The sequence below is a fragment of the Nestor notabilis genome, unplaced genomic scaffold (genome assembly GCF_000696875.1).
Source record: "Nestor notabilis isolate BGI_N333 unplaced genomic scaffold, ASM69687v1 Scaffold33941, whole genome shotgun sequence".
NCBI lineage: Eukaryota > Metazoa > Chordata > Aves > Psittaciformes > Psittacidae > Nestor > Nestor notabilis.
In genome coordinates this window covers 1-21,947 of record NW_009916644.1, presented here as the reverse complement: position 1 = coordinate 21,947, position 21,947 = coordinate 1, and the positions used below count along the sequence as shown (strand labels likewise).

Here is a 21,947-nt window from a genome sequence, read left to right as displayed (position 1 = left end):
CAGGGCTGGGAATGGTTGGACTTGGTGAGCTGAAACGTCTTTTCCCACCTGGTTGATTCTGTTATTCTATTTTCCCTTGATGGGCAGGATGCTGGCCTAGATTCGGGCTGGTTTCCTTCCTCAAGTCCTCAGCTCATGGGAGACAGGGACAGGGGTGGGAAGAGCCATGGGTGCTGCTGCTGGCAGCCTCTCAGCCAGGAAGGGCCCTTAGCTGGGGCATGCCTTGGCTCTTTTTCAGCGTGAAGGATAGTTTATGGCCAGGACTGATGTTTGCTCATATATGGGAGTGTCTGTGTTGGAAATCTTTGCTGTTCTCATTATACTTTCTTGCTGTCAAAACTTCAGTGTGGTAACTTCTTTTCATAAATACATAAACTGTGTTCACTGATTCCTCAGCACCTTTACTTTGCTCTGAGAACCACGGTGTAATGAGGCATGAGATTATATCTTCAGTGTTTCCATTCCAGATATAAATGGAGAACTTTATGTTGAGACTATGAGACTAATAGAGACTACATGTTCACCTCTCCAAACACTTGTGCACTCGTGTCTGACCAGATTTTAATGTGCTAGTCTGGTGTAATGAATTCATCTAGACAAAAGTGAGAGGAGGAAAAGGCCATAGCTATAGAGCATCCTGAAGTTTGTGTGAAACTAAAGGTTTTGCAGCTACAGTTTTGTGTGTTTATAGCATGTGTGCTTTGTAGCTTTGTCGGGAGATTGTGAAAAATAATGTCAGAAAGTTGGTGTTGGGGATTACTGGGCTTTGTGCAGCATATAATGAGAGGGAGTGAAGGTACAGCTGGGGTGACATCTCTTACAGTACTTAAGCTACTGCACTTGCAGCTGCCCTAGACATGATCCTTCTGCTGAGCACTTTGTAGCTCAGGCAGGATAAGTTGGCTGTGGATGAGTTGGCTTCTTCCATTGGGAGTACTGCTGGGAAGAGGCAGGTCCTGGAGCTTGAAAACTTTTGTTTAAAGCCTGACTTGGAAGTGGTTTTGTAGTCTGTACTCTGAGAAGCCAAAACAACAAACTTGCCAACAGGTTTCTTCTTTAGAGGTTGTAGAATTGGTGCATCGACGGGTTTCCTTTACCTCCTTAAGTCTGGCCCATTCCCTGGGGTTGCTCTCAATGACAGCATGGTCAGGTCTTCTTTCCAGTTCATGCTTCACATGGAAAGAGGTTGAGTCAGCCCCGCTCTTTCCTACCCTTTACACTCACAGTTGTTGCAGACAGAAGGCACGTAGGACGATGTAAATCACTGCTGTCTGTGAGTGTTCCCCTCTGAACTTCAGGACTAACTATTCCGGTGACTTCAGTCCACATAAGCACCACATGCTCTTGAGTTTTATGTGGTGTAAAGAGCTGGAAACTAATTGTATCAGAATGAGAGAATGCCAGTCTGGATTCTGCTACTGCAGAAATAAAGATGGTGTGTGATTAAAAATGAAACTTGACCAATAAATGTGGTGAAACCTTCACTTTGCTGAGGTGGTTTGCTGTGTCTCTGATATTTCGAAGTGGGATTTTTTTTTTACTTCTTTTGGGGTGGATTTGTGTGTGTGGTTTTCTTATTTGGTGCTTTTTGTAGTACTCTCAGGGACAGCCTTCACAGCAGAAGGATAGTCAAGATTGCTGTCTTGGGTAATTGCAAGTGGTGCTATTGCTTCAAGTACTGATGTTGTCCCCTTTACTTTGGGGACCAGAACAAGCTTTGGAGTGCTGTTTAATCTTTGCTTTCTTTATGGTGTCTTACTCTGACTCTCACAGCTTTGCTGGGTCTTTCAGAGCATATTGAAACACTCAGGGAGTAGCTTCATGCTCCAGATTGGGAACTCCTGGACAGGTACTCTATGGTTGTGTTAGGTGTACACTGGTTGTAAACTCTTTCAGCTCCAGCTTTTGTCAGTGATATAACTAAGGGAAAGGGAGGTTGTCCTGTGTAGATGGTCCATAACCTTCTGCTGCAAAGGGTCTGGAGCAGTTGGGCTTATAGCCTGACTTTTGGGGTAAGCAGAAACTAAGATTTTTACAGGGCATGTGTGAAAGCTTTGTCCTCCTGCATAATTTGCCCTTCACAGTTGAGACGTTTTATATTACCAGCTTCTGACATCAAAATACACTTATAGGTGCAGTTGGCACTAATTAAAAGGATAATGAAAACTCAGTTTCACTTCAGCTTTCTCTTCACACTTACAATCTTTAGAGGTTTCTGACAGTCTCCAAACAGCTTTGTTCCTGATGTTGCAATGGTTTGTTCCAAAAGCTTTGTTCCTTACCCTTAGTATGTTAAAAAAAACCCAGTGGTCTGGAATAGCAGTTCTAGCTTGCTTAACATCTAACCAAATAGGTGAATGTACCTTTTCCTTATTACTCTTCTAGTTTAGGGCTTCTTTTAAGAAGACTTGAATGCCCCAAGTGTTGCAGCAGCAGCGCTCACTGTGAGGGAATTACAGTGAAAGAAAGAGGATTCTTGTCTCATTTGTCTCTGTGATTTTCTGTTGCTGCAGAAATTACCAGAGCTTGAAATACTTGTGTTACATATGTGAAATGGCTGTTTACATCTCTCTTTTGTGGAGAACTCAGATTTATTGGCTGCCAAACCCTAATTTACTGCTATCCCCAATTCCCAGACACTTCTAAGCTATGTCAGCCCCCACGCTAACAGGCTCTGTAGCATACCAGAAGCTGGTTGCCAAGAACTGTTTGAACCCCAAAGGAGTTTTGTTCCAGCTGCATACACCTTTGCTGATAAATCACTGGTACAAGAGAGATGGAAGAGCTAAAATTATTTAAGGTAGTGTTTCCTGAACTTCTGGGATTAGGAAACTGCTGTCAGCCTTTAGAATGTCTCGTGGGTCACTGGTGTAATGGGAGGGAACAGAGCTATTCATAAATCTCACTGCTAATGCTGTTCCACAAGCTCCTGACTGTGGCTTCATGGGTCAGGAACCATGTGAGGAAAACATCAGGAAAGGCTGGTTTGGGGATCTATCTGCAAGGCGAAACTGGAGTCCAGTTTAGAAAACAGCAGAGGGTGGTGCTGTACAGTGCTCCCTCCTGTACCAGAGCACTGTTGTGACCGTGTGCTTCCCACCTTTTCCTGAGCGGTGCCTCGAATCAAGAGGGTTCGGGGTGGTGGTTGTACCAGAGGGTCGTTTTATTTCTGTCAGGTTTTGAGTTGCAAAGAAAACTTGATTGCATGTTTGAAGTGAATTGGTGCAGTGAGATCCTTCTGATTGTACCTGTTCTTAGTAGTTACTAGTAAGATTAAAGGGATATAGTTTAAAAAAGTACTTTGAACTTACTCCACTGTTCCTCAAAGCACGCAGGAAAAAGCATCAAGCTGTTACCAAACGGTGCATTATTTAATTGTGTGTCCAGTTCTTTTGGATCATGTTGAAGAGAGATGTCATTCTTTTAGAAGTTAAGGAATGCTGGTGGAATGATTGCTTTACTCAGTTATACACTTGCAATTAAGCCTTATGAAAATCCACATCCAATTTTAGCGTATCTTGATGTATTGGAGAAACATTAAATATTTAGGATTTCTGGCTGTTGTCATAGTATAATTACAAAAGTAGTGGAGATGGAACACATTTTCCCACTGGAATGAGTTACAGGTAGATGCAGAATGGTTCAAATCGTATCCAGACTGACAGTTACTTTGCTGTTAGCATCCCCTTGCTCTTTCCTACTTGGGCTGGACTTCATGCAGTAGCTGGCAGCAGCATATCTTGCCTCACTTGCACGAGGGAGTGACAAAGCTCTAATAGAATTAAGCATCCTGAAAGTCATTCCGTCTCCTCATGCTCAACCTGCACAAGAGGGCAAATAGGAGGATTCTGTAATTGCTGTATGTGATCAAGTCCAAACAGAAGAGTCATACCTTTGAATATGCTGAGCTAAGAAAGAATAGAGCTTCTCAAGCAGTATTTTCTGCTCCTGCCTCTGGGCAGACCAGTGCCTCCTGCTCAGAGCTGTCACAGGCCACTGCCAGTCAGTGTCAGACACCTGATCTGCAGCTTGTGCACAGTGGTGTTAATGCAAGTTTGATTCTCCAAACTGCCCTACACCCAAATACATCCCAGATCACAAAGGTACTGGGTTGTCACACGGTCACTGCTTTTCCTTCACATCTGAGGAGGGGCTAAACCTGGAGATGCAGTGCAGGAGGATGAACGTTCGCAGCAATGGAGGTGGGTCCTTTGCTGTTTTGAGATTGGCTTCTGGTTCTGAGTATGCTCATTGCTTTGTGTAGGCTTAACGCACTTGTACTGAGCTGCAAACAGCAGAAGTAAAGCAGGAGAAATGATTAGAGGTCATTTGTCTTCTGATCCTGACCTTGCCATAAGGTTTTCTGTCTCCAGGGACAGTTTGCTTCCTTTGTAAAATCGGCTTAGTAGCTGTGATCCCTAATGGAGTTGAAAGCTGTGTGGCAGTCACTTGAGGAGACTGGGAGGTTCTTGACTGATTCATACTACAGTGTGAAGTATAATAAGGAGTAGCTGTAATAAAGAAAGTGCAAGGCTGACAAATAACACTGATTTTAGAAGCATCCTGTAGGGTCTTCCAGGGTTTGTTATGGGGTGGAAAGGACTTGCGACAGGGACAAGTTTTGCATTTGTTATAAGCATCTCTAAATGTGCTCCTGGCTGCTAATGTTATAGTTTAAGATCCACTGAAGCATTTATTGGGTTTTTATTATGTAGAAAACAATAGGGTAGATTTCTGATCTAGTTTAAATGTGTAGATTATTGACCAAATTCCTTATCCCACAATAATTAGGATTTTTCCAGATAACCATCTTAGACAAAATCCATTAAGCCACTGTTTCCAGGAGGAAGCTGCTGTGTGGAAAGCATTAGGAAGTTCCTACCATGGGCAGCTTACAAACAAATGGTAGTGAGTTGTCCCCACGATGTTTGTGTTTGCACAGCATTTAACACAGTAGGGCTTTCATCCTGTTTAGGTCTTGTGGTCACTGCTAGGTCAGACACATCCTACCAGCACCATATTGTTCTCTGAACACTTTGACATGTCAATATTTTTCTAATAACATCGTGTCTAGGACTTCAAGCATTACTTCAGGTGTTGTCATGACCAAGCTATGTGGAGATAGTTTCTTGTTTGCTCTGTCTTGCATTGCTCTCTGGTGTGAGTTAGCCCTTCCCCTGTCACATTACTGTGCAAGAAACCTACCTTGGAATTCAGTCACCAAAGATCCTTCAGCAGGTTTGGTTTCTTGGCCTTTTCACACAAAACATTGGGATAACGGTGGAAATCTTTTAGCCTTCCAGTTCTTTCTTTAAGCCTGAATTCTATTTTGCTTTCTGACTCATTGGTGTGATTAATCTGGATCTTAATTTCATGCAGTTGTGACAGAATGTTTTAGGTAATGGGATGCTGAAAACAGCTTGATTAATGAGCTGACACAGGATCTGTCACAATCTGCAGGGTTATGGCCAAGAATTCCATGATATGGGCTTTAATTGTAGGTGGTTGTCGTGCAAACTGCAGCTCATCCTGCTCTCTGAAAACGACATTGCCAGCATCATTTCGGTTAAAGATGAGTTGCAATAATGTTTGTGCAGTTTAAGCATGTGATTTAAACTATGCTTTGCAGTGTGGAAAAGAGAAGGGTGGTCTTTAATCCTTTAGGATTGGATTTTGCTTCATATGAGATCATCTCTTCAAAGTAAAGCACTGTGCTGATGATGCAGACTTCACTTGGCTTATGTGCCCCAGCTTGGAAGCAAAGCTTTAATGATTTCTCATTCCATTGGCATGATGGTACTTATGTGTTGTCCTTGAGGTTACAGGTGGTATCCTTCTGAAATACATTCAGTCTTAATGCTGTAGTTATAAATGAGTATTTTGATAAAATGCCTTCTTTCAAATATGACTTCTTACAGGTGCAGCTTGTTGGTTTGGATGAAGAGAGCTCAGAATTCATTTGCAGGAACACCTTTGACCACCCCTACCCTACCACCAAGCTTATGTGGATCCCAGACACCAAGGGAGTATATCCAGACTTGCTGGCAACTAGTGGTGACTATCTGCGAGTGTGGAGAGTGAGTAAATCCTCCCTAGGAAAAGACGAACCATGATACTGTGTTGGGTCTTGATCTCGTTTTCACTCGAGACCAGATTTCTTGAAGTGAGTTACTTTCCTTTCAGGGTGTCTTGCCCTTGCTTATGTCTTAACAGTATTAAGACATAAAATCAAGTCAGAGCACTTGATTTGTTTCCTTACTTGCAATAAATGTGCTAAATATGAAGACTATAGGAGAAGTGGTATTATTATGGTAGTTGCTGGTTCCATTGCCTTAGTGAAGATAGAGATGGTGATTGTGTTTTCCAGAGCTTTAGGATTAACATCTTATGTTTTGGGAGTACGAGTGGAATGAGTTGTGTGATGTTGCTGTTTAAGTCAGATGTTTCACTGTTCCTAAAGGTGGGTGAAACAGAGACCCGGCTGGAGTGTTTGCTGAACAACAACAAGAACTCTGATTTCTGTGCTCCACTCACATCATTTGACTGGAATGAAGTGGATCCTTATCTTCTAGGTGAGACTGACAAAACACTACATGTTTGGCATGGAAAAGACATGCTTCTGAATTCAGGCTGGCAAAGTCTGGGCTGTGGCTGACTGTTGTGTCATTGCATGTCCTGTGGCTAATCTGATAACTTCCCAGTGGACAAACTTCCGCACTGTAAAACTGCATCATTGTGCAGCTCATGGAGACTTTTTCTGCACTGAAAGGTGCCCTGTTCTATACACAATAGGTTGGTTGAGTTGGATTAGGCATGCTCCTGATTTGCAGATAGGGAATCTTACTCTTCAGGGTATGTAAGCTGTTGCTGTGGTGCTAACGACTGATGTACGTTAACTCCTGTGGCTTATTTCAGCATGTTCTGGAGCAGATAGGAAACTGTGTACCAAGCTTTGTCTTTTGTGAAGCCATTTCAGCAGCAGGAGTCAAGCCAAGAGCCCTTAATTCAGTTAGATCTAGGAGGGGGCTGAATGCTTCAGGTTTAATTATAGCCTATGGGACACATTGTGAATCCGAGATGCCTGACCCAGCAGAGGTTTGTTTCCCAGAAGAGTACAGCCATTTATGTCAGGGGGATTTGCCCAGAGATTAACAGTGATAATATGCCTTAGTAATTATTTACTACATGATTTATTTTTCGTGTGTTGCATCTCTCATCTCTTAAGAGCTTTACTGCTACCCCCACCTTCAGCCCACAGCAACAATCAATTAATAATCACCCAGTATTGCAACACTCTGATTGAATTTTGGCTTTGTCATGCACATGAGACTTAGAGGATGGGAAAGCTCATCTCAGAGTTGCATCAGGCTTCTGAGTAGATGGAAGTAGACATGAGCTATTTACACTTTATTCCTGTGTGGAAGACTATTTCTGCAGCTAAAAGGTTTGGGTCATTTAAATGCATGGTAAGCTCTTGGCTGTTTGACATTCCTGATTTCAGTTGTGTGCTGTTCTTGTAGCTATTTTGATCTGTAGATGTTGGGGGGGTATTACATTAACCCAGTAAGTGATTGAATACTTTGTGATCATACTAGTTTTGACAACTAAGTGTTTTTTGTTTCAGGTACATCTAGTATTGACACAACCTGCACTATTTGGGGTCTGGAGACAGGACAAGTTCTGGGAAGAGTAAATCTGGTCTCTGGCCATGTGAAAACCCAGCTTATTGCACATGACAAAGAGGTGACAGGGGCTTTTTCTGATGGTTTATATTTACATATTGTTGAAGTGGTAGAAAAGGAGCCAAACTTTTATGTTTCCCCCCTTTTTCTTGAAAGATCTGATTGTCCAAAAAGGTAATTTATCCAAGATTAAGATACACAGTTTTGAGTACCAAACTAGTTAAAACTTTACTGTTGGCCATCAAAACTACTCTGTTTACTCATCGTAGAATCTGGACTTAAGAAATGCTTGTTTTATTAGATTATGCTCCTGAGTCATAGAATCCCAGACTGGGTTGGAAGGGACCTTAAAGCCCATCCAGCTGTAACCCCCTGCCAGGGGCAGGGACACCTTCCACTAGAGCAGGTTGCTCCAAGCGCCTGTGTCCAACCTGGCTTTCCTCCTCCTTTTGGCAAGTGTAATCACTAAGAACTTGCTAGGAACAATAACTACTTTACAGATAATGTCACAAGTAGGTAACATCTGTTTTGGAGTGAAGGAGAAGGCAGTGTGCTCACTAAAGCTGAGGTGCTCTTTCTGCCCTGTCACCGAGCAGGTCTATGACATTGCGTTCAGCCGGGCGGGCGGTGGCAGAGACATGTTCGCTTCCGTCGGTGCAGATGGTTCAGTGAGGATGTTTGATCTCCGTCACCTGGAGCACAGCACCATCATTTATGAGGACCCCCAGCACCATCCATTGCTGCGTCTCTGCTGGAATAAGCAGGATCCCAACTATCTTGCCACAATGGCCATGGATGGTATGGAGGTAAGGTGGCAGCTCATCCTCTTTGGGTGCTGGCAGCTATGGTTTCTTGGGAGGTGGCTTGGTACTGCTTAGTAGTCAGCTCTTTAGAGGGCAGTGTCAGTACCTGAACTGGAGTATGATTAAGCACCAATTCTTCATGCACTAACTTTAACTAAAGAAGAAACTTTGGCATTGTAAACTTGAAGATCTCTATGGGCGTATGTATTTCGGCTGATTTTTAAGAGGGGTCTCTGAGCCAGTTGAGCAGTAACTTTCACATAAAATCTTACCTGCACGTGTTTCAGTCACCTTGTTCTCTCTGGGTTCAGCACACAGAGCAGGGTATCTTCATTTGTTAACTGTGTTGCTTCAGGGAAACACAATTCCTTTGCCCTTGTGTATCTTGCAAGCCCTCCCTGAGGTCTGACTCCTTCTGGGACATCAGACATATTGACCAGGCAGAAGCTATTCTTTGAGAGCAGTGTTTGCTTCCCGACCACATCCTTTAGGAAGGGGCTGTATTTATAGCCTTGGGTCAAAATATTTGGTTTTCTGAAGAAACAAATGCAGGTTACTAATTTGGTTGGGGTTTGTTTTTGAAGGTTGTGATTCTAGATGTCAGAGTTCCCTGCACTCCTGTTGCCAGGTTAAACAACCACAGAGCGTGTGTAAATGGAATTGCTTGGGCACCTCATTCGTCCTGCCACATTTGCACAGCTGGTAAGTGTGATCCATCCCTATCCAGCTGCATTGGTGAATCCCTGAGAGTCTTTCAGTGCTATGAAGTGGACACCTAGAGCCTATTGTGTGGTAGCAAAGCTCAGTGCCCAAAGTCTGCATGGCTTTAGCTAAGCTGTAGTGTTTTAATGCTCCTTAGCTTATTGCAGTCTAGTTCTTAATGTTTTCAATTGACAGGAGTTCCACTGGTCACTTGTTTTTCAACTCTCTCCTAGATAACATGTAATGATCCAAGTTGATTTTGTTTGAGCATAGTCGTATCTCATCAGGACTACAAGTTATATCCTGTCTTAACTTCCTGGCCTATGAGCCTGTCAGTAGCTATGTATGGACATCTTTGGTTGCATTTCCAGTTTTCTCTTCCATTTGCAGCGGATGACCATCAGGCTCTCATCTGGGATATCCAGCAGATGCCTCGTGCCATTGAGGACCCTATCTTGGCCTATACAGCAGAGGGAGAAATCAACAATGTACAGTGGGCATCAACTCAGCCAGACTGGATAGCTATCTGCTACAACAACTGCCTGGAGATTTTGAGGGTGTAACACTACTGCTTCATGCCACAGTGAGGCAGGGCTGTGTAACTTCCCTTCCCCTCTAAAGTAAGAACAAGGCAAGTCAAGTGGCCAGTATCTGTTGTTGCTTTGCATCTACTGTTACAAGGAACTGTTACAAGAATCAAAGGCAGGTTTCTCCTGTCTCTCCAAGACTCTAAAATGCAGAGACGTGCTGAGCCTCTTGGACCTTCTGGGTTCTGGTTTCCTTCTTTTTCCCCTCAGTTAAAGTTCTGTATATTTGTTTGACTGTATTAAGAAGCTTGCAGGCTTTTAAGTTGCAGCATATGTCCCTGTGTTTGTCAGCCAGCTGAGGTAGCACATCAACTAGTTTAATAGATGCAGGTGCAAAACAAAGTGTGGGGGGGGAAAAAGACACTGTTAGCCACCTTGGCAGGAATCTTTAGCATTCCTGTTGTTGCTGCCTCTAAACTGTTGAAACATTTGTATGTTTTTTATATATTGGGCTATAACTTTCTATTGAGTAAGGTGGTTTTTTTTCCTTCCCTAATTCTTACTTTTGATATGTGATCCATTTCCAGATGCCCAAAGCAGGATCTGTTCCTTGATACAACACTGCAGGCTCCCTGGCAGTAAAGGCCTGCCAGAATTAACTGTTGCCTTGGCTCTTATACCTGGTGACCTGGGCAGAATTTCCTGGTGCTGTGAAGTACAAGTACTTGTTGCACAATTTCTTTACACTTCTCTGATGCTAGAGGCAGTTGTTACTATGGTAGGCCTTATTTTTAACTTATAACTGGATTTGTGTGTATCCTGCACTTGTGTTAGCTGACAGAATGGTTATAGGTTTCAGGAAGAAGATACATGCATGATTTAAGCTCCCAGGAGGTAAACTACTCCTGGCAAAATGTGATTTGTAATGGACTTGGGATTGACACTTCCAATCAAATGATTTCCCTTCGGAAGACTTCCTATCTAAACCAAAATAAAATGGTTTCACACTTTGTAGCTTGCTTGATTGGCAAATGATCTAAGCAGGATTCTGGGGTTAGCCTGTACCTTGGAGCTTCTTTGTGTTTGGGCTGTGTTCTGGGAGTTCTAGAGAGGGCTGCAAAGCAATCTTTCTTTCCAAAGTGTATTTGCTTTGTACTGTCAGGTCTTGTTGAATGAGGGAGATGAGTCAGAAAAGCTGGTCTGCACTCGAGATAAAAGCTGTTCTCTGAAAGAAATTATTCCCTAATGCAATGCACAAAGATAGATGTAGAAGGAAAGAAAGTGCCATTGAGGCTGAGGTTTGGCACTTGTCACCCTCATAGCTTTCGGGGATGTGCCCAAGGGCTTCTGTTTCGGTTTTGAAGAGTGGATCACTCTACAGCAACACTTTTCAAGCAAAGCTGAGTGGATTAGGCAAGATAAAAATCATCGTTGAAGTCTTAATGTAACATAGCTCCTCAGATGAATGCTCTGCAGTACTCTCCCAGTGGAGACATGCCAAGCATAGCTGGTCTGGGAGGGTATTCCAGCTGAGTCTTGATGTGAATGTCAGAAAAGATCAAAGTCCTTTCCACCTGGTGACTATTCACCTGCAACTGAGGCAGCAGGACACTGGCAAACAGGAATCTTGGCAGTTTGTGCAGGAAAGGCAAGTTGGGAAAGTGATTGCAGTGAAACAGTGAAGCTGACACTGAAAGCACTGTCAAATACAGAACAGAATTGGAGGAGTTCTGCCGTTCTGGACATAGAGCAATACTCTTCTACAGGCTGCTTCTCAACGTGGAGCTGAGGAAAGCACTGCCTTGCTTTGAATTTGATAGGAATTTGTAGGGACAGCTTTATTCCATCACTCCTTTTACCATCAGAGAACCAAGAGACTCTCACACAGTTCAAGCTCATGTTTTGTCAATGCCATTCTGCGTTTGGTTGGGGTGTTCTTAATAGAAGGCTTGATTTGACTTGAAGGTCAGGTTTTTCTTACTAGCAGCAGTGCTGTGAGTGTCATGGATTTGATCTAGATGCCAGACCAGTGTCTGCTGAATGATTAGGGTACTACTTTTAACAATAGCACTTCATCTTAAGCTGGCAAATACTTGTGCAGAACGAAGTGAAGACTGGGATTTCCTCAGTGGAAGCACTTAATGGCATTCACAGCTTTAGATACTTGTATAGAAATCTGTACTTGTCATGTCCTGTTTAATTACGAACTGTAGGCATAATATGCTGTGTTACTAAGAGGGAGCTACCTGTAGCTTTAATACTTTCTGTAGCTCCCTTTATGCTTCAAAGCCATCTTCTTGTATAGATGGCATGAGTAAAGGATGAATACATTTGTGGCTCAGCTTAAAAATGCAGCTTTTGCAGCTGCAGAACTGTGCTTTAAAAAAGACAAAAGATCATTTAGTTTAAAGTCACTAAAAGACCCCATAGGCTATATTAAATGGCAAAGGCAGTTTATTCCTAGAGGAATACAATCTATTACACTAAGATGATAAGAGAGCATATATAAAAGAGCTGATAGTCTGAATAGCCATGTAGCTTTTGCTACGGTTGGAAAACAGTCCTGTTATGAACTTGAAGAGTGTCAGTTCTTCCATCCATAAAACTGCTTGAAGTTCATCTGTGGAGTTTGGAAAACTGTTCCAAACTTGTCAAGACAAGTGAAGGCATCTTGTAGGCTCCAGTGGGTACTAAATAAAGCCTGAATCCTGTTTGTTTAGCTGGTTGGGGTACCTTCTGGGTCCACAGCATATTGCTTTGGGCATAATCCATTGACATTCTTCATGTGAAATTACATTTTAAATCACTAGAGGCTGGTTTAGAACAGGGAAATGCTACTTAAAATAGCTTCTTTTCAAAGAAGTCACTTGAAAGGTTAATGACTGAAAAGACATGAAAATCCTCATGGGTGAGATGTTCTGTAGTGCAAATGGCACTTCCAGATAGAGAAGGAAGTGAGAGGCTTTGGTGCCCTTTTACCAGCACCTGCTGACACAGAGGCAGGAAACTCATGGTCTGCCTCTTGGTTCAAGTTTATTTGCAAGATAAAATAAGCCCCTGAGACTTGGCACTGTAGCCTGTGATTCAGAAGATACAGTTTTTGTCGCATTTCACCTGCTTAACAATGACATTGAGTGTAAAGGTCCTAAAAAAAGCATTAGTTTTGTCCAAAAGTTTACTGCACAAGCAGAGGATGGAGAGCAATTGCTTTCAAATGCTTCATATCCCTTGAGTATAAAGTAACATTAAGGGAAAAGTGAGCATGAGTGAGGTTAACAAAGCAGAACATCACATGTTATTGTTGGTACAGGCAAGACTGATTCTGGGGTAGAAATATTCCTCTCTGACTTCTTTAGTTGTGTATCACTTCTCCAGTCGATTAATTCCAGATCCTAACCTAATGTTTGGTGGTTATGTTCTGTTTAAACCAAGCTTTCTTGGTTTAAACAGAACATAGATTCATGCTTGTATATTGGCTCTCAACCAGGAGATCTTGATCATGCAAAACTCATTAGTGAGGTGAAAATAAGTTGGCTGGCGCATTAGTGCAGAGGCTGCCAGCTCTGTTAATTCTCTAAATGAAATGGGCTATGGTAGGTTGCATCTCTGGGAATTGTACTTCTGCGTGCAGGGATTTAAAAGGCAAGGATTTGAGTGCTCTGACAATCTATTTAGAAAGAAAACAAAGTGGTTTCAAAAAATGATAAAAAAGGAGACTGATAATACAGGTTGTTCCTTATGGAACCTTGAAATGTACTTAACGGGGGAGGCATTGCCTCTCATAAGTCAAAGTTAATGATCCTTTCAAAACTTAGCTGTAAGTACTCTCCTGAATGTTCTGGATAATAGTAAAAAGATCTATTTTTGCCTGGTGTTGCAATGAGAAAGCTGCATCAGTCTCCACTGCAGATCACTGCGTGCCAGAGACTAGGTGAGGGGAGGAGTCCCATAGATTAGAATTCACAGATGCTCTTGTGCTTGTTTTAAATGTAAATGAAGAAAGCTGAGTGTGTCTGTTTTGTTGTCTTGCAGATGGCACTTTATCAAGTATATTTTTGGTAAGATTAGGATGGGAGTCATCTTTTCCTCAGCCCTTTTGTGGCAGGCATTTGTTTGTGTGTTGTACAAGATGTTAAACACCACAGTCACCAAAATCCTAAACAGGCTGTGGTGGTTGTGGACCCTCTTTTGGTTCCACTGAACACCAAAACCGAGCACTTGGCGATGCTGTTAATGCGAAACTGAAGCTCTGTATTCTGAGACTGACACAACCAACACGAGCAACCTGGTGCTGCTTGTCACCCAGAGAGGCCCTTTTGCTGAGGAACTTGATGGCATTTTGAGTCTTCTACCATCTGAACACAGTGGCAGAAGTTGGTTGTGTAAAGATGTAGCTGGATTCTTTGCTTAAATTATTTTTGTGATAGACAAACTGCAGCTGCTGTCTGTAAAGTCTAACCTAAATTCTGGAACTTGTCCTTTCTTTGTTAGTGGTATTGAAACTCTTTCAGGCCAGAAAGAGTGATGAACTGAAGAGGAGGAACAGCAGCAAGGGTAAGCTCTTGGCTCAATAGATTGTACAGTTACGCTTCCATCAAAGTACTGAAGCATTTAGTCTTCCCACTGCTAACTGGTCCTACCACCCCAAATCCTGGCTGTGTTACCCCATCAGTTAACACATTCTCTCTGATACATATTTCCTGCTTTATACTGTCAGAGCAGTACTCCAGAGCAGGCCTGTATTTCTGGTACAGTGACCATTAAAAGGAACTGTGCAAAATCAGCTCTGGAATGAGCAAATACTGTCAGCAGTGTCCCCACTTTGCAGAGAATCCAAGGAATTAGTTGGATGTGGCACTTAATGAGCACTTTCTCACACTTCTTGGAAATGCAGCTGTATTTCCTCCTTCTTACCTGGGAAGAGTCAGAAAAGGCTGGTTCTCAAGGACATTGAGAGGAGTTGAGCTTGCCCCTACCTCCTCTCTTTATAAAGGGAAGACATCCCCAGAACTTCTGATCAGCACCTTTCACCAGCACTAAAACCTTGTCATTCAAAATGCAGCTAAATCCCATCACTCACTAGTGATTCATGGCAGGCTCCAGAGGCAAAGGCACCTGTGAGCCTGGCTTGCTGCTGCCTCCTTTCCAGATGGACACTTTGTCTGCCAAGTGTCCCAGTGGCCTTTTGTGCAGCCTCTGAGACTTGGCATCAAACTAGAATCCCCATCATCATAAAACCAATGTAAAAAACCCATGTGGCTTCCATCAAGTTGATTTCTTGTCAGAAAATGTAGCCAAATGAAGAAATAAGCTGTTTCCTGAAGAAAATACTGTGGCCACAAGTAGCTGTGAGCCCATGTTCCAGCTCTCATCCCTTGGAGTTTGTTTTCCTGCTTGCAAGACGTGTGACACTCAAGTCCCTGCTGATAGAGATGAGGATGAGTCTGTGGAACCTGAACAGGGGCAGAAATGCAAGAAGCAGAGAGTGAGAGAGTCTGGTCCAGCTGTAAAGCTTTTCTTCTCTTTTGACAACCTGGTAAATATGAATTCTGAAATCTTCTACTTAAAAGGAACCTTTTCTTTTGTTAACCTTGGGTTGGTAGCAGTGTTCAATGTAACTGAAATCTGTTGCACCGAAGCATTTTTGTTCCCAATAGACAAGTAGATGTTTACTTTTCTGTGTGTTTCCCCTTCTGCTCTTCCCATCCACCGTCCCGTTGTGGTAATTTCCTGAAGGTGTAATCTTTGTAGCATGATTGTACAAACATCCATAGGAGATTCCTGACATCTTGTTCTCACTAAAATATGTTAAAGCAATAGTAGTTTTACTTCTGTCCTTCTTTTCTCCACCTTCCCTATTGAGATTTGTAACTCTGCTGCTGTCCTAGAGGAATCCTAGTATCCTGCTATTCAACAGACCTATGTTGTTGACATGGATAACTGCAGTGTCCCTATATTCCTTTATTTTTATGGAGAAAATACAAAAACCCAGTTTTGTTACAATGGATTTTAATGCCTGAGTCATGGAACCATGTTGTTGAAACTGTAAATCTGAAGGCAACTTTCTGAAATGGCTTGAACGTTGCATCCTTTTATGCTCTTTCCTGCTTCCTATGTAGTTCTAGCCCGGTTTTTTAACCTCCTTTCTAAGTTTCAGCCTCCTGTGTATTAGGTACAGTATTTTCTGCCTTTCATACTTTGTAATAAAAATGGAACATTTGTAGATCGACTGCAGTTCACTGTGTGGTGAGTGAAAACCTGAGACCCGTGGGGATGAGCAGGGAGGGACTTGGCATAAGCTTCATCCCCCCCGAGTGAAGCTTCTTGCTGTTGGGGGGTTGAAAGGGGGGGAGCAGTTGCTTTATCTTGTCTCTGGTGAAATGTATTGGTCTCTCATCCTGAACACTCAAACTGGATCATTCTGGCTACTCTGAGTTGCAAGTTACTCCCAACAGTTGTGTTGTTAGGAACCCAGTCACAACAGAACTGTGATGGGATGGTTGATGCACATGGGCTTCAAATATTTGCTCTTTTGAAAGGAAGCTGCTGTGGGGTCCCTGTATGTGAGGGGTGCTTGTGCTTATGGTTTCCAGTTTGCATAGTGCTTGTTCCCTGCACAGCAGAAGGTAATTCTCTGCCTGCATGTTGTTGTTGTTAAGGTGAACCCAAATAATTGGTCTCTGAGGCTTTCTTGAGTACAGGTGAATTGAAGACAAAGCAATAAGGTGCTGATTTAGCTTCTGAATCTCTCCTGTGTCTAGGTGAGCTCTGTTAAACGGTGTTTTCTTTACAGTCATCAGTGCTGGAGCTGGGACCTAGAGGGGAATAGAGTGGCAGAACTTGGAGATTTGTTTTTACCTTAGACCTTGGTGAGCAGGACTCATGACTTAAGTAAGTATTTAGATTAACTCTAGTCCAGCTAAACTGTTGTCTGACAACACTGAATTCCTCTCTAATTCTTTGCGTACAGGCTTTGAAATCAAAGCTTCTTAAGCTTCATGACCACAGTGGAAAGAGTTGCCTGTAAAGATGCTACAGTGGGTTTTAATCTATATATGGACTTTGTTCTTGTAATCCTTATTTGGAGAAGATGCTTTCCTTCTAAGTATTGTTTGTCTTTTACCATAGAGATGTATTTACATCCTCCTGGGTAGTTTGTTTTCCCTGGGTCTGTGCTTTGGATCTCTGAAAGAACATTCTCGGCTCCCCCTCCAGTCGAAGAAGGCAACTTTGGAGCTGCAGAAAGGCAGGAACTGGTAGATGAGATGAGCAACAGATTGCAACACTGTCAGTGTGGGGAAACAAGTGCCATAAAAGCCTGTAGAGGAATATGGGTAGAAAAAGAGATGAGGAGAGGTTCTGTCTCTTGTGAGTGTTGAGGAGCAGCTGGTCTCTGGCTGACTTGCTGTGTGACCCTGGGAAAGTCACTGCTCTGATACCAGCTGTAAGTGAAAAGAACATCATCACCGATCAGGAAGTGCCTTGAAAACAGCAACAGTGAAAGAAAACCTCCATGGGAACAGAACATACTCTGCGTAAGTGCAGAGAACCAGTGGTATCTGAGGTGTTTGGGAGCCTGTGACTGCAACAAGCATTTAATTTTGTGCTTTTTACTGAGTGCTGTTCTATAAACAGTCCAGACTGCCAGCTCAGAAGGAAGGAATGATCTAAAAGCATGTGGTATCTTTAACATCCTTCCTCCTCTTCCTTCTCTTTAGCTTTGCCCACTCCGCCAGCAGGATGGCTCCTGGTTCTTAACCAGTTTCTGAGCCCCCTCTACTGGAGTGCTCTCAGCAGCAGGATGGGAACAGTAGAACAGGAAAGGACACAAATCTGCTGCAGGACAGGCCACTGCAGAACAGGACAGGCCACTGTAGAACAGGACAGGCAGGCACAGTCCTGCTGCAGGACAGGACACAGTGGAACAGGACAGGTATGCAGCTGCTCTTCAGGAGCTGGGGAAAGGTGCTCCAGGCAGGCTCTAAGGAGCTTCACGTGGTTGATGGATGCTGCTGGAGGTGAGGTAAGGTTTGGCCAGTATATCTCCTGCCACACTGTCCTGCAGTTGGGTAATGATGTTAGTTTTCCATTAACTTTCTTTTCAAAGTTGAGAGCACAACAAGAAAGCATCAGCAGCATCAGAACTGCCTGGAATGGCCAAGATTACTCTTCCCTCAGATCTGCAGCAAAGGGTGCAGAACCCTTTCATCATCCTTTGAAGATTTACAGGTTTCTCCTTCTCCTCTCCTTCAATTTATTAGTTCTCACTGCTCCTGCTCAGCGTCTCTGGTTGTGGAGCCTGAGATGTAGAATAAGGAAGTGTTGGTATGGGACAAGGCACAGCCTGGAGACTGCTCAGCTCCTCAGGAAGGATGTGTCTACCTAAACAAGAAGGGCCACGGGAAGGAAAGAAGAAATAGTACATCTGATAGCAAGAAGGGGCTCCTTGAGTCACACAGGTACACTGCAGAAATGGAAACACTCCCCAAAGAGAAAATGACATAGTGATAAAGAGACTGGGAAAAGGTGCCAGAAGTTAAATCCTATTCCAGATTTCCTGTGTAACACTGAACAAGTCACTGGCTCTCTGTGCAATGCCCTTTAATCCCTAAAATAGGGATTACATTTCCTTTTTTTACTTCATGCTGTGTGATGGAATGAAACAATTGGGCCTCTATAAAAGTTCCCCTAAACCAAATGGGCTGACTAGAAATGCAGGAGCTCCTGGAGAGGTGTGGTGAATGTTAAATGGCCTCAAACAATCTGAACAGCTTTAAGTTGAAGAATTGCTGTTGCTGTTGACAGGAATCAAGCTTCTCTTCTGCAAAGTTGCAGCTGTGAAAGGATGTGGGCAATCTGGGTGGAAACCCACAGGGTACCAGTTTGTACTGGAGTGTTCTTGGTAAAACAAATACCTTGATTTACATCACTTTGATGCACAAAATGAGCAGCATCAAGTAGACAATAAAGGTGGAAAAGGTATTGCTGTTTTCTTTTTTTCCTCAAGTTACACAAAATAGGGGCATCTCTTTTGGTAGATACTTTCATTCCAGTTCAGGAAGGGTGTATCAGCTTGTTGGGGGAATGAGAGGCAAGAAGGGGGGGGTCTACAGTGATCCCCAAAAGGCTTAATGCAGATAGTGTTGTGATAATGTGAGTGAAATGACAATAGAACCACAACTTGGCATCTAAAAAATGCTGGTTTAGACACGTAGACATCTCTGCTTTTGTGAGAACGCCCTGGCAGCACTGTGTCCCCCACATAACAAGGACGTGGAGCTGCTGGAGCAAGTCCAGAGGAGGCCATGAGGATGATCAGGGGCTGGAGCAGCTCCTGTATGGAGACAGGCTGAGAACATTGGGGCTGTTCAGCCTGGAGAAGAGAAGCTGCTGGAGACCTCAGAGCAGCTTCCAGGGTCTGAAGGGGGCTACAAGGATGCTGGGGAGGGACCTTCATCAGGGACTGTAGTGATAGGACAAGGGGTGATGGGTTCAAACTGAAACAGGGGAAGTTCAGGTTGGATACAAGGAAGAAGCTCTTCCCTGTGAGGGTGCTGAGGCGCTGGCACAGGGTGCCCAGAGAAGGTGTGGCTGCCCCATCCCTGGCAGTGTTCAAGGGCAGGTTGGACACAGGGGCTTGGAGCAACCTGCTCTAGTGGAAGGTGTCCCTGCCCGTGGCAGGGGTTGGAGCTGGATGATCTTAAGGTCCCTTCCAACCCAAACTATTCCATGATTAGGTTTGATAGGTGGGTGAAGCAATGCTCTAGTAAGAACAAATCATTCTATTTTCAATTTGACAAAGGAGATGGGGAAAAAGTTTCAGTGCAATCCAGCCACCCTGGGCAGCTGGAGATGGAAGAGCACGTTTGACCAGGGCGGCTGTCTGCTTCCATCTGCTGGGAGCTCCTGCTCGCTGTCACAAGCTGTGACTAGCTGTCTGATGTCTTTTGGACTTACCTAAACCAAGCTTCAACACAAAGGACGTGCAGTCAGTCTCATTTAGCAGGACTTCAACTGAGAATCTTACGTGCAAAGTGGAAGACAGACAAAAATCCCAACTGGTGAGGTGACAATGGAGTGTTTTGACATCAGGGCTGGTGCAGTGGGGAATTAATACCGAGTTTCTCCAGTTCTGGTCCCACGAGTAATCTCACTTAAAGCCTTTTTCTAATGACCTTGGCACAAAAAGCGAGTGTGATAATTAAATGTGGTGCTGAACAAAAGTGGTAGGCTTCAGAAAGAGGAGGGAACTGCAATATCTTAGAGAATCAATGACTTTGAAGAGTGAGAAATAAGAGATGAGATGTAGCAACAGAAAGTGCAAGGCTGTGATTTTAGCCAGAAGGAGCAATTTGTGAAGGACGCTGAGAGTTTTCCTGCATCTTGGAAAGGAAGCTGGGATTTAGTAGTTGATAAAGGACTGTGATGAGCCACCATGAATCTGGGAAAAAGCATGGAGAAAAGCTGGTCCAAGAGCAGTTCTCTGTGCTGTCAAAGAGAGACGAATTCGGATTGGAACAGGGGGAAAAAAGACTACCAGGAAAATACCACAAATACAAAGCTCGTATTATGGTATTGTTGGAGCAAGGCCACAGACATGCTTCAAGGATACCTTAGAGCAGCTCCAGTGCCTAAAGGGGCTCCAGGAGACCTGGAGAGGGGCTTTGGACAAGGGATGTAGGGACAGGACAAGGGGAATGGCTTGAACCTGCCAGAGGGGAGACTGAGATGAGCTCTGAGGCAGAAGCTCTTCCCTGTGAGGGTGCTGAGGCGCTGGCACAGGGTGCCCAGAGAAGCTGTGGCTGCCCCATCCCTGGCAGTGTTCAAGGCCAGGTTGGACACAGGGGCTTGAAGCAACCTGCTCTAGTGGAAGGTGTCCCTGCCCGTGGCAGGGGTTGGAGCTGGAGGAGCCTTAAGGTCCTTTCCAACCCAAACCAGTCTGTGATTGTATGACTATGAGAAGAGGGAGAATTACTTGTCTATTACAATGATATGACTATCTTGATGTACTTAAAGAGAAAATACCAGAGAAGAAGAAAGGATTATTTAAGTAAAAGGATAATCTTGGCTTGAGAACAAATGGCTGTAAGCTGGCCACACAAATGGGCTCGAGTGCACAGGAAAGCTAGAAATAGTCTTCTAACATCAGAGCAACAAGCCAGCATTAAAAAAGGAGAAGCCCTGAAAGAAAGAGAAATCAAAACACTACCAGCACCAGTCTGGTCTGGGAATTTCAAGGTGGAATCTCTGGAAGTCATTTAGTCCAACCCTCTGCTCAAAGCAGGCCAGCTTCGAAGTTCAGTTGTTGGCTGTGTCCACAGCTGCTTGCTCTAGAGAGACCAGGTCTGTTGATGTAAACGCTGCTTTACACATCTTTTTGACTACCTCTTATGATATTGTGAGATCTTGTTATTATCCTATCTACTTAATGATGTCACAGATACTGTTGTCATGCTTTGGCCAAGTCCCAGCTTCCTCCTGCTGTGTGGGATTTGGATTCCTGCACTTGCCCACCCTTTTGAGCCATTTCCCTCTCCAATCTAGTTTTCTTCTTTGTGTGGCTTATCCACTTGATGTAACCTCTTTGACATTGCTGCTGCGTTGCCTGTGAGCAAAACCACTTAAAACCCAATGCACTTGCTGCTATAGACGGTTGCCAGATTGAAAAGCAGCTGCTAAAACATCTGCTGGAGGTGGGTTTCCCAGCAGCAGGGTGCCTATTGCAACACCAGGGAAGAAGGGCTGTGCTTCTCTCTAAGAAACCAAACTTCTGCTGTCCCTTTGGCAGCCAATAGGCTGTAAAAACTTCATCCTGCAGGTGGAAATGAAGCAGAAGTAACTTTAACACGTACCGTGAGTGATTACCCTGCTTAGAAACAGCAGTGAACATGAAAACGTGGCTTTGAAGGTCAAAAAGGCAGAGGAGCAGTTTACTCTGGTGCTCTGACACTTGTCACTTATTGCAGCCCAAGTGGAGGACCTGTGATGGCAAAAGGATCTGTTACTAGAGGAGCTGCTAAAGGTAACATCTCTTCCACGGATGCTCTGGGTTGTTGTCTCATTCTTTACTTTTGAAACCAAAGGACTCTTGCTGTCAGCGTCGTTTGGCCTTTTTAACACTCTTGGCCTGGTTTTGGTTGGCGTTTGCTTAGTTCTTTCCTAGAAAAAGGTGGGTTTAAAGCAGCAATTAAGCTCTGCCTCGGAGAGCAAAGCGCGGGGGTCAGCGTGCCCAG

General features: G+C 43.8%; 1 protein-coding gene across 1 annotated transcript; it reads left to right on the top strand.

Moving 5' to 3' along the window:
- Window positions 1-4,196: 4,196 nt before the first annotated feature.
- DCAF7 (DDB1 and CUL4 associated factor 7) lies at window positions 4,197-10,516 on the top strand. The gene is made up of 7 exons (XM_010024662.1): window positions 4,197-4,202; window positions 5,919-6,077; window positions 6,461-6,572; window positions 7,625-7,743; window positions 8,279-8,488; window positions 9,070-9,187; window positions 9,578-10,516. Exons 1-7 carry the CDS (start codon window positions 4,197-4,199, stop codon window positions 9,748-9,750), a joined length of 897 nt encoding a protein of 298 aa, XP_010022964.1. The 3' UTR covers window positions 9,751-10,516.
- The last annotated feature ends 11,431 nt before the right edge of the window (window positions 10,517-21,947 follow it).